The 12,312-nt window shown below is 41.9% G+C and overlaps 1 protein-coding gene and 1 long non-coding RNA gene across 5 annotated transcripts in view; both read left to right on the top strand.

Annotated features, from left to right (window-relative positions):
* Positions 1 to 586, top strand: part of LOC118895374 — a 43,720-nt gene extending 43,134 nt beyond the window's left edge. Inside the window, exon 3 of the long non-coding RNA XR_005019925.1 lies at positions 123 to 586. This is a non-coding gene — a long non-coding RNA (uncharacterized LOC118895374). The remainder of the gene's footprint in view (positions 1 to 122) is intronic.
* A 1,832-nt stretch (positions 587 to 2,418) lies between these two features.
* SMIM43 (small integral membrane protein 43) lies at positions 2,419 to 8,851 on the top strand. 4 transcript variants are annotated; one of them, XM_036852285.1, is made up of 7 exons: positions 2,419 to 3,312; positions 4,127 to 4,263; positions 5,663 to 5,733; positions 6,560 to 6,622; positions 6,758 to 6,915; positions 7,720 to 7,794; positions 7,921 to 8,851. In XM_036852285.1, exon 1 carries the CDS (start codon positions 2,606 to 2,608, stop codon positions 3,191 to 3,193), a length of 588 nt encoding a protein of 195 aa, XP_036708180.1. In that variant the 5' UTR covers positions 2,419 to 2,605; the 3' UTR covers positions 3,194 to 3,312; positions 4,127 to 4,263; positions 5,663 to 5,733; positions 6,560 to 6,622; positions 6,758 to 6,915; positions 7,720 to 7,794; positions 7,921 to 8,851. The 4 variants fall into 4 exon arrangements, with proteins under 4 accessions (XP_036708180.1, XP_036708179.1, XP_036708181.1 ...); XM_036852284.1 differs by having other exon boundaries at positions 5,663 to 6,915; XM_036852286.1 differs by lacking the exon at positions 7,720 to 7,794 and having other exon boundaries at positions 5,663 to 6,915.
* Positions 8,852 to 12,312: the final 3,461 nt, after the last annotated feature.

Raw genomic sequence — 12,312 nt, 5'->3', positions numbered from 1 at the left:
ATCCTTGAATGGCTTGGATATCTGGATGGCAATGTGCCAAGTGGCATATGCCTTTTCTACCAAACACCTTGTTGATTACGAGTGCTTAACATATGCAAAGTAAGTCATGCCTTCTTTATCAGGCAGTATTCTCATCTGCAAGCTGCTGTTAACCACCATGCTTTGCTGCAATAAGGAGATTTACTGGAAAGCCAGGGGAAGTTCACAGAATAGAAAAGAGGCAGTTTGGAAAAAGGGCAGGAGTCAAGGATGCCACGGAAGCAGCAGCAAGGGCCACGCCCCATCACTCCGGGGACTGGTCTGGCCTGGGAGCTCCTCTGCCACCCAGATGCAGCTGACCTCCAAACATTTTCTCCTGTTGCATCTGCTCCCAAGCTTCAGAGTCCTGGAGTCAAGGATATGCGGGTGAGTTTCTGGCATGGCTCTTCCTGCCCTCCTCCCTGCACTGTATCAGGAGTGGGTAAAAGATATCTCTGACCCCCTTGGTTTCCATAATGGGAGGTGGCAATGGAAAGCAGTCACTGGGATCTGTCTTCTTTCCAAGATTACATACAATGGAAAATTCTACCAGTAGGAATATGTGGTGCCTAGAGTGGAGGTGTGTAGATTCTGGGTAGTCAGAAAAATCACAGATCTCTGCTTTACTTGTATAAGACTTCAAATTTTCCTCAGTAACTCTGTGAGCAATGATATGCTGGTAAGTGTTTAACAGCTGGCTCTCTGGCCCTGATTTGTAGCACTTGTACATTTCCACGGGCAAATACCCCTACTGTGGCCAATTTCACGACACTACATGACATCTGAGCACAGTTGGAAATACACAGTAACATACTACTGTATAACATTTCAGCCATACAGCTACAACAGATGTAAATAATCTCAAGTGCATAGATGATAGTAAAATGTGGTGAGACAATGAGGAAGTGATGAGTTTTGAGTATTTATTACCTTTGTTAACAATTTAATTGTAAGTTTATACGATTTAATTTTTAATCATAGCTGTATTTAGCAAATGGCTTGCAAAATTTTTGAGAAAAAATATGAGCCAGTTCCAGCATACTACTGCCCATGAGGTGGATCAATAATGTTATTGAGAGAGAGATTGAGAGATCTGAGAGATTCCTTACACAGTAGGATGTTTGGTGGAGAGGCCTAGGACCTGGGAATTTTGCACAGCAGTCTGTAACACTGGGGACTCTCAGTAAAAGAATAATAATAGTGCCTGGCATTTACTTAGGAAAACACATTCCTACTCAACATCCCACTCATTTTTGATCCTCACAACAAATCCAAGGAAAAGGTAAGCAAGGTGTGTCACAGGTGAGGGGACGGAGAGTCAGAGAGCTGAAGTGACCACTGACACGTGGAGCTGAGACTAGAATTGGGTCCTTGAGACTTCCAGTTCACAGCTTTTTCCATACTATCCTGCTTCTTTGAACCCCCTGCCATCACTGGGAGAGCCATGTATTATAAGCAGCCCATTAAATAATCCGGGATGTGTATGTCAGGCCTTATTCCCCAAATTCATTCCAGGGGCCTCTCCTGGATCTTCACAAATAAAGAATGAAATAAAGTTGGAGGCTCATAGAGTGGGCAATGATAACCCATTGCGTTAGCAGCTTTGATAGCCAGACCCCAAGATGGCCACCAATGATCCTTAGCCCCTGGTGTTCATGTCCTTGGACCCCTACATCGAAGAGGGCTGGCCTTGTGACCAATAGGATACTGCAGGAGTAATGGTATATGACTTCTGAAGCCAGCCATAAATGGCACTGCAGCTTCTGCCTTGTTCTCTTGGATCACTGGGGGAAGTGCTCTCAGCTCTTGTGCTCTGGGGGAAGTCAGCAGAGGGTTGTGCAGACACCCAAGCAGCCCAGTGGAGAAGCCCACATTGGAAGGAACTGAGGCCTCCCACCAACAACCAGCACTACTTGCCAGCCATATAAGTGAGCCACCTTGGAAATGGATACTCCAGCTCCAGACAAGCTTTCAGATGACAGCCACCTTGGCTAACATCTGACTGAACCTCATAAGAAACCCCAAGTCAAAATCACCCACCTAAGTGCTCCCGAAGTATTGACCCACAGAAACTGAGAGATGACCAATGTTTATGTTGTTTTAAGCCACTTAGTTTCTGGGTAATTTGTTACACAGCAAGAATTCAACTGGATTTCTTTCAGAGCTGCACCATATGGGCTGTGGGTGATCTTAATCCACTACAGAGAGGTGTTAGGGGCTTAAGCGAGCACTTTAAGTAAATTGTTGTGTTGTTTTTGTTTTCCACCAAAGAAATTGAATGCTAAGTCAACATTGGAGGGCTTTGTACAATATAACTTGAAATGCATTTTCTCTTTAATGCTTTTCTAAATAAATCTAATGCTTTTCTAACATTTTTTTCCATATTGTTATCCACAAAAATGTGCACTGTATACTGAGTGCATCTGCAACTCTGAAGAGCAAGGCAGCTTGACCTGGCATTGACTCAGGCGCCCTTAAGTCATCCCACAGCCCTTTAGACCCCACCTTCACTGTCCCCTTTGATACTTTTGGGTCTCTGGGCCATGGCATCGCCTGCCCTTTGGGAAAGCTTGAACAAGGGAAAATAATGAAACAAATTAATTTGGAAGGGAGGGGGCTAGAGACCCCACTGGATGTTGCGGGTGGAGACCTTAAGATCATTAGCAAAACACCAGCCCTAACACCCTCCGGGAGGCTGAGCCTGGAAAAATCAGCTCGCGTTCCCAAGAGCTCAGGAGAGGATCTCAGCGTAGACAGGCTGTCGTGCCTACCGGGAGGGTGGGAGCCGGGATTACCCCAGCTCCTTGGCGCGTTTCCTCCGAGCTGGAGGAGGCCGAGGGTGGACCCCGGAGCCGTTGCCCAAGGCGAGGCGCCCGAGCGCCGGCGCGGGGAGACCGGAGGTGGGACGCGGCCGGCTGCGCCTTGCAGGCCAGAGGCAACGGGTGCGGAGCGCGCACGGCCCCTGAGCGCCGGCGCCTTCAGCATGGAGTGGGAGCTCAACTTTCTGCTCTACCTGGCGCTCTTCTTCTTTCTGCTCTTCTTACTTTTCCTGCTGCTCTTCGTAGTCATCAAGCAGCTGAAGAACTCCGTGGCCAGCACTGCCGGGGCGCTCCAGCCCGGGCGCCTCTCGCTGCACCGGGAGCCTTGGGGCTTCTCCCACGACCAAGGGGTGTGACCGGCGCCGCGCGGACACTGGCAGGAGGGCATGGAGCTGTGCGGGCACCGGGCTGGGTCTCGGCCTCGATTCTCTGGCCGCCCGGGTTCGAGGGCCAGGCTCGGCTGCCTCGCTGGCAGGTCCGTTTGGGCGTGGGAGGGGTTGGCAAAGGGGCGACTTTCTCCTCTCCTCCGGGAGGCTCGGGGCTCGCGGCGCGCGGGGATGTCAGGGACGGCGGGTGTCTGGGGTCTGGGCTGGTGCTGTGCTCTTAGGGAGGGACCCTAAGCTTTTCCGGGGCGGGGAAAGATGCAGAAAAGAGAGAAGTTTAGCTTTTGGAGCCGGGATGGCTTTGAGCACCTGCAAGCTCTTCTTCCAGTCCAACTGCAATTTATCTTGTACCCAAGGGGTACAGCACTAAATTATTCGGATAATTCAGTCCAGCCACTTCCAAACAAAATCGAATGTCATCCTAACCTTTGCGACAGGAGGCAGGAAGAAACAGGGCGCGCTCGAAGTATTCCGAACACTGCTTTAAGTATCTGTGCTTTGGAGATGCTAAATGGGATTCAACTGGCGGTGCCAAGGAGCGAGGACTCAGTGGCCCGTTTTTTTATGGGGAATCTCCTCTTCCTCTCGATCCCTACTGCTATTCTAGACGCCAGCCCCGTAGGTGCCTGCAGATTGCTGCGGCGGTAGGTTTAGAGTCTGAAACAGCAGGATGGTGAGCGTTAGAGTGGGAGCCATTGGGAGAGTCCTTGGAGCTGCCATGGAGGGCTGGAGAAAAGAGGCAGTTGAAGCGTTGTAGGGCAACGGGAAAAGGACAGGAAGAATGTAGGCTGTCCTACGTGATCAGAACCTTTTCGGGAAGATTGACGGGCAGGAGTAAACTGCTCACCAGTGTGCCCTAAGTACGCTCTGGGCAATGTTAGTCTGCGAAATAACTTTATCTTCCAGATGCTTTTTCCTCGGTTTATGCCGTCTCAAGTTCTGTAGCCGAGCTGCTGCTCTGGGCTGGGGTGTGGAGGACCGCGGATGCAGTTACAGCCGGGTAACCGGGCTGGAAACACCAGAGACGGACGTTTTCTGCGATGGTAAGCAGGGACCACCCTTGGTTTCACTTTGTCCCTGGGTAAACTTTTGAAGACCCAGGCCCTTTAAAAAGTGAGAGCTTAGGATGGAGGAAATGGGTGCAATGAAATAAAGGGCTCTCTCCCACTCAGAACCAGTGAGCTTCTACTGGAACCAAGGAGCCAAACTGATTCCTAACCTAGTACAGTGTCTAGGTAGAGGATCATAAAAATTAGAATGGGATGTGAGAAGTGATTGCAATTTTAATAAATATGCTCTTTTGGAAAACAGTGCAGGGGTTCTTGAAGTTGAAATATGTAATGCAGATACAATTTGTCTTCAATAAAGGAAGATCTGGGTTCAGTCATGTTTAGGGTAAGATAAGCTGTCCCTGTTGTGACTGTAACACGGAAAACATTTATTAATTTTAGGCACAGAGACAGACCATGTAGAAAGGCTAAAAACAGTGAAACACTAAGTGTTGCCTAAGTCGATAATATGAAAGTGAAGTGGAAGACAATTATTTTAATAATTCAAGAGAAGGAAAAATAGTCTCACTTATGTGAATATTTATGGGGGAAGTTTTGGCCTGACACATTCAGATAATTTCCTGCTTTCCTATTTCACTTTAGTAGAATAGAACTGTTGTTAATGAAGTGAGTGGTTTATTTTAAATATAATGTCATAAGCAAATTCAAATACATATGTGTATATACATATGTACACGCATATATGTGTGTATATACACACATATATGTATATATACACATATATATATATATATACACACATATATACACATACACATACCTCTCTCTATTGAAGGTATAATAAGACTCGATTTGAATTCCCAGTTTGAATCTCAGAATCAACTGCAGTGATTCTAAATTGTACTTTGCACAGTAGTTCTCTAACTGGTTGACACCTGTGCAGTGACATGTAGTTATACAGTTGTATGGTTAATATGGACTTTGAAGATGAGTGTGGGAGTAATTAATAAGAAATAATAGGGGCTTCCCTGTTGGCGCAGTGGTTGAGAGTCTGCCTGCCGATGCAGGGGACACGGGTTCGAGCCCTGGTCTGGGAGGATCCCACATGCCTCGGAGCAACTGGGCCCGTGAGCCACAACTACTGAGCCTGCGCATCTGGAGCCTGTGCTCCGCAACGAGAGGCCGCGACAGTGAGAGGCCCGTGCACTGCGATGAAGAGTGGCCCCCGCTCGCCGCAACTGGAGAAAGCCCTCGCACAGAAACGAAGACCCAACACAGCCAAAAATAAATAAATAAATTTATTAAAAAAGAAAAAAAGCAATAATAGTTTACAAGGATTGAAAACAATCCCTTCATACTTTATAAATAACCAGAATGCAAATTGTTTTAACCACCTGCTTGTCTTGATTTTATAATCCTTTATTCTTCGTAGCAGTGCCACTGGTGTCCAGAGGTTTAAATCACCCCTGACTCTTCTAGACAGGAGACTATAGAGAACTCAGGGTGAGTAGTTTGCTGCCATCCCAGTATTAAGCCAATCTCTTTGCTGGTTCTACTGACTCAGTTTCCTACGGAAAGAGTGGTTGCCTTTCTCTCTTGTGGCCAGTTCCATTTTATAACCTCCTCAGAATCTAATTCATTAACTACTAAGTTCCCATTTATCCAGGCAAAAATGAATATTTATTCCTATTACCCAATCTCTGCCTGGAACTTGGCCCTAAAATCTGGGAATTAAGAATTCTCACATTTGCTCTCAGAACTTCCTGCTGTTGATCTCCTGCTTTGCGCTTGCTTTGTTAGAGGTCTTGCTTTTGAAACTTTGACTTCTCTACATGAGCTGCCCTGTTCCATTCATTTATTCAATCATCATTTTTAAGAACGCAACATAGATCGATCTCTCACATTAGAACTACTTTTGAACTCAAATTTTGTGCTACCTGTATACATTTTTAATCTAGCGCTCTGACGCCCACAATGGCCTAGGTGCCAGGCTTGTACATATTGGCTGCTCCATCCACTGACCACACCCTGGTCCTGACAATCACTCCACCAAGTCTGTTTTTGAAGGCAGTGTACATATGAGCTAGGCATTAAAACATTTTGAAAAGTCAGGAACATTTAAAATAACTGCTCATTATATAAGTGTAGCTTGATTATAGAAAATTGCTATATTTTATTTTCAATATGAGGTTTTTAGTGACTCTTCAGCAATGTTAGAAACTGAGTTGAATTTCTTACATTATAAGGAAATGGGCCATAATTCGATTGTTATATAATATTAGTATTCTGTTTCAACTGTTCTTATTTCATTGTTGTTTCTAAATTTCAGCTGTTTAAAAAGACTTGAAATCTTATTAGGATAATCTCGATTGTTTCACGGATTTCCAAACTTGTAAGTGCAATGAATCTGCAGTTCTATTTGGAAAGATAACCATTTTAAGTTGAACGAGAATGACATCACAATCATACCTGTGAAATCTAAAATGTCTAATAAAGTAGATTCCTATGTCTGAACTTCAATTTTAAGGCACAGCTGTGGATGCAGGACTGATGCCATCTGGTGTGATTGCACAGAATAAGAGAGAAAATTTACCCAGGGTGTGCCATGCACTGGCTTTTCTGGGAATGGACAAGGTGCCAGGATTTGTTTTTGGTTCACTTGCAGGGGTGGAAACTTGGAACTAGGTGAGTAAAAAATATGCAATATTCTATTTTTAGCTTGACATTTCATGTTTCCAATTTTGTCTATAGTTTCAAAATAAGTGCAATAGGGTTAAAAATTTTTAATGGCCAAAATTCTAAACATTGTAAATGGTTAAACCATTTAGGATAGTGGGAAATGATTATTTTTTCTAATTCATACCTACTAATATAGAGACTTTTAGAATACTAATGTAGTACATAGAAAGTACTTGCAGAATACTGTACTGTTTTTATTTTTATAGCTACTCTGAGGTACTTGTGCTTATTTAAGCTAGATCCACAATTTAAACTCTGGGACCATTAGGAAATCACTGTCAGCTGTCTGTGTCACATAAAGGGAAAATTAAACATTGAGTTGTAGATCTTTGATGTTGATTTTTTGTTTGTTTGAATCAGTGAAATCAATTCTCAATTCTCCATTTTTTACTTTGTCTACACAAAATAAAGTTATAGATGAAATAATGATCTGAATAATTATCTGAGTAGTTAGCATTTTAACATATAAGAATTTGAGTAAGCAGAAGGGCAGACCTGTGTTTAGAGAGCACTGAGAACATAATAGACATTCAGAAAAAAACTTCCTGATGGATTAAGCCAAAACCCCTCTTATTTGCCTTAATAGCAGCTATTTTACACAGTAATCCTGATTATTTCCTCCACCCACCTTTGGTCTGTTTAGGCATTGGTGGGTTCAAGATATACTTTTGTTTTATTAATATGATTCTATGAAGTTTCTTGAACTTGAATATGTACAGATTCTTCAGGCAAGATATTTTTTACTTTCAGATAAAAATTTTCTTATTGGGAATCAAGGTGGATTGCTATCTTGAAATTACTGGACTGAACAGCGGCTTAAACAAAGTAGGGGTTTCGTTTTGTTCTCGTGTAACAAGGAGGTTGGGGGTCAGCTAGTACTGGTGTTGGTTCAGCAGCTCACAGATGTCGGGGTCAAGGTGGCCCCTGAGGTTCCCATGGCTTTTCCCTTAGGTTCCAAGGTGGTTGTTACAGCTCCCCTCAAGAAGATGGAGGAAACCCAAAGGGAAAACAGAGCACACCAGTTTGAGTCCGCTTCCGTTTAAAGAGCTTTCGGCAGCCGAGCAACTTTTGCTTACATCTCATTGGCCAGACTGTGTCATTGGCTCCTGCTATGTCTAAGGTTGGCTGAGAAAGGTAGTTCTTGTAGCTGGACATATAACTGCCTTCCACAAAAATCTGAGTTCTCTTGATAAGGAAGAAGATAATGGTGGATCTTGGGTGAACAACTTGTAGTCTGTGCCCTGGATACAAAATACAGTAGTAAAGAAGCATAATGCTTGAAACATGTCAAAACTGTAGCTCCTTCCCAACTGGCAACACTCCAAGCAACACTGCTGCGCTCTGAGAGAGTGAGTAGAGTGAAGACGTGTTAGGTTTTCTCATGAAACACTTACCAGGACTGCCCTTCTCTCTCAGCCAACATCCTTGCCCCCATCAGGCTTTTCTAGAGGAAGATGCTGGGAACCTGCACACTGTCTTGGAGGACATAATCTCTTCATGGAGGTTTGAAATGGGATGAGGAATGGTCTACCTTGCTACTTCCACATCTGCTTCATTTCTCTCTTCTCTGATTTTCCTGACAAATTTTTGGTGGAATCTAGTTGTGTATTTGATCCCCATAAAAAGATCATTCCTTTCACGCACCGGGGAGGGTAATCTATGTGAAGAAAGGCTACTTTACTCCCTTCTGTAACTCCACCACCAATCTAGGAATATCCTGGAAGAATTGCTTCTCAGAACTGCTTCCATATGCAGCCTACATCCTGGCTCAGCAAAGGGAGAAGAAACACTTCCCACATCCAGGGCTGTCCAAAAGAACTTTCTGTGATGACAGAAATGTTCTATATCTGAACTGTCTTATATGGTAGCCACTAGCCACATGGGGTTAGCGAACACTTGAAATGTGGCTACTGTGATTGAGGAGGTAAATTTAAATTTTATCTACTTTTAAATAATTTAAATGTAAATAGCCACATGTGGCCAGTGTCTATTGTGCTGTACAGCATAGTACACACCTTTCTCTTTCCTGTGTTTTAGAACTTGCTGGGTGTGTGTATGGGGAGGAGGATGGTTAGAGTCACCATGTAAGTCACATGCTTGGTGTTCCATGGTCTTCACTGTTCCACCTCGCCATTGAACTTGTCTCCCAGAGGAAAAGGAAACATGGTATTTTGGAACTAAATTCAAGATGTTAACTTGACATTTACACATTGAACGTAGGTATAAGTGGAATGGTCTCCTGGGAATAGATCCTGTGATTGATTTTAGTAATAATTGGTGATGGGAAAGGGGTAGCGCCAATCATTTAACATTCCTAGTGAACATTATGTGTTCCTAGTCAAAGTCAGCAGAGATTATTTTATTCTGTTGTGTAATTCATTATTTTACTTTATTTTTTTAATATTGTGGCTGCTAAATGATACTTCATGTCTGTTTTTCAAAATACTTTGTGGTTTATACTTTTAAAAGGCTGTGAAATAAAAACATAATTATATGTAACTCAGCTTGGTGTGTGTGTGAATTATTATTACCCATACTTTTTGAAGAGTTAATTAGGATGAGGTAAATGGAAGGAAGGAAATATTTATTTTTGTATCAGATTTTCTTTATAATGGGCATGTTTATATGCCAATTAATGTTATTTTTTAAAAATATTAAATGATTCTTTCACTGTATACAGAGTTTGGGTAAAATATGAGGGTGGCAATGGCATTGAGTAATTTTTTCAAGCGTCTGGGTGTTTTTCTACGCGGAGCATCACTTGACTTTCGTCTCAGTGTCCTGTTTTGGGTTGTTTGTCTTTTATTAATGAGTTGTACGGATTCTTAAAAATATCCTAGACGCTACTCCTTTATCCCAATATATGCTTTGCAGTAATTTTCTTCTACTTTCTGGATAGCCTATTCATTTTCTTAACAATGTCTTTAAGAGAGGGATTTTTAAATTTTGAAGATAAATTTATCCACTGTTTTCTTTTATTGCTTTCCATGTCCTCTTCCTGTCTTTTAGGTCACAAAAATATACTCCTGCGCTTTCTTCTAGACTAGAAGCTTTATAGTTCTAACTTTTACTATGTCTGTTATCCAACTCAAATTAATTTTTGTATATGCTATGAGGTAAGGATTGGGTTCTCCCCACCCCCCATATGTATGAACAGTTTTCCCCCCATTTATTGAGAAGACTTTCCTGTCCCCATTGGATTGCTTTGGCATCTCAGTCAAAAATCAAATGACTATTGATTTGACTATGTGGGACTATTTCTGGGCTCTCTATTCCATTCCATAAGATCATCCTTATGCTACTACCTCAGTGTCTTGATTACTGTATTTTCACAATAAGTCTTGGTATTCACCACAAATGTTATGAATCTGAACTTTTTAAAAATAAACTTCTACTAAAGATTTAGTCTACATGCAAAAAGTAATTTCAGTTGAAAATGGTTGAATTCAGTAAGAAAACCCCACTATGAAACCAGGCTTCCTTTATTCTTGCTTGTAGCCCCACCCGTAATCTGAATAAAGATCTAGAGTTGAACTTGGTTAAAAGGATCCTTATAAGTAGAAAATATCCTTTTTTTTCTGTTTTTATAGTTGAGAACAAACTGTACTTTTTAAAGGGACTTTTTACTAGAAAGCTAAAGTGATACAAAACAAACCAAAAAGCATAGAAGCTCATGAGTTGTTAGGGTCCCAGCTTCTTTACCAACCTAAGTCTAGCCACAGATTGGACTGCCTGGCTCAAGTATCAGGACATCCATTTTGATGTTTTCCACTCATCTCCACAGTGGCTGACATTTGAGTGGTTGGATACCAGATCATGCTTTTTAGAAATTTAGCTGAGGTAGTTTGATTGGCACCAAATCATGTCTTATGCCCCATTTTATTTGCATGCAGTTTTCCAGACACACTACTTCTTGTCCTTTAAACATCTCAACTGGGGACTCATTGTGAAGTCCCAGCCCATTATAGGAAAAGCAAATGGTCGCATCCATCTCCTACTACTATAATCTCACCCCACTCCTCGGAGCTAACAGTTCTTAACAGTTTGCCATCTATCTTTTGAAATGATATTCTGTGTACTTTCATGCTCTTACAATGTGACTTTGACATTGAGAGATAGGGTCTGTGTCCCTTCCCCTGGAATCCGGGCAGGCTTGTGACAGTAGAAATTGGCGGAAGTGACACTGACTTATGAAGCTCGGTCAGGAGAGGCAATGCAGTTTCTCCATCGTTTGATGGAATATCTACTTTTGGAGCCCTGAGTCACCATGTAATATTGCACTATCCTGAGGCCATCATCACTTTCTGAAGAAGCTCAGGCAAAGGGAGAGGCCCCTTGTAGGGGCTGTAGTTGAGCATCACCACAGATGAATAACTCAGTGAATGACTGTTGAGTCCTCGCAGCTCCTTCCAGACTTCCTGGAGCAGAGACCAGGCAGTCTCGCTGTGCCCTGTCTGATTCCTGGTGGTGGTTTTAATTCACTAAGTTTGGGAGAGTTTGTTATCACAATAGTAACTGGAGAATATGCCTTAGAAAATTTTAATAAAAATAGAATCATCTTTATTTTAAATTGCTGTTAGAATTCTCAGCAATTTAACAAGTATATGCTATTGATGGACATGAAATTCATTGCCAATTTTTCTACAGATTGTATTTATACAGGTATGATTGCTGGGTTAATTGGTTTAGAAATCTCAAGAGTTGGTAGATACTGACAATCTCAATCCTAAATGACTGTGTCAGTATCGATCCATACGCTTTCCTATACTACTTGACATTATGGGTCTTTTAAAAATTTGCCATTATAGTGAACAAAAAACAATAGAACCTTATTGGTTTGATCTGAACCAAAGAGGACTTTGTTCCTCTTGTTTCATGTTTATTGGCCATTTTAATTTCCTCATCTCTAAGTACCTATTCATATTTTTTACCTATTTTTCTAACGTGTTGTTTATCTTTTTATAAGTAATTTATATATACTATAGATATATAATGACTACATATATAATGAATATATACATAACATAATACATATATGGTGACTATATATATATAAAATCACTGAACATGTGTGCATATATACATACAATCAGTAATCATTCATCAGCTGGAAGTTGAAACTTTTTTCTCCTAGTCAGTTGCCTGTGTGTTAACTTTGTTTTTATTTTATCATACTGATGTTTAAAACTATATATACACATTGTTTAACTGCCATAACTATTTGTGGTAGCACAGTCGTCTCCTTTAGTTTATCTTCATTTTTCAAAATTTTCTTGGCTATTCTTTGTGTGTGTGTGTGTGTGTGTGTGTGTATTTCACATAAGAGGTTGAGAATCAGGGACT

Source organism: Balaenoptera musculus, chromosome 5, assembly GCF_009873245.2.
Source record: "Balaenoptera musculus isolate JJ_BM4_2016_0621 chromosome 5, mBalMus1.pri.v3, whole genome shotgun sequence".
NCBI lineage: Eukaryota > Metazoa > Chordata > Mammalia > Artiodactyla > Balaenopteridae > Balaenoptera > Balaenoptera musculus.
The sequence above is the reverse complement of the archived record's forward strand: the minus strand, read 5'-3'. Positions and strand labels throughout refer to the sequence as shown.

Bases quoted from the DNA above. Each gene is read 5' to 3' on its own strand.
- SMIM43 (XM_036852285.1), top strand. From the start codon at position 2,606: ATGAAACAAATTAATTTGGAAGGGAGGGGGCTAGAGACCCCACTGGAT.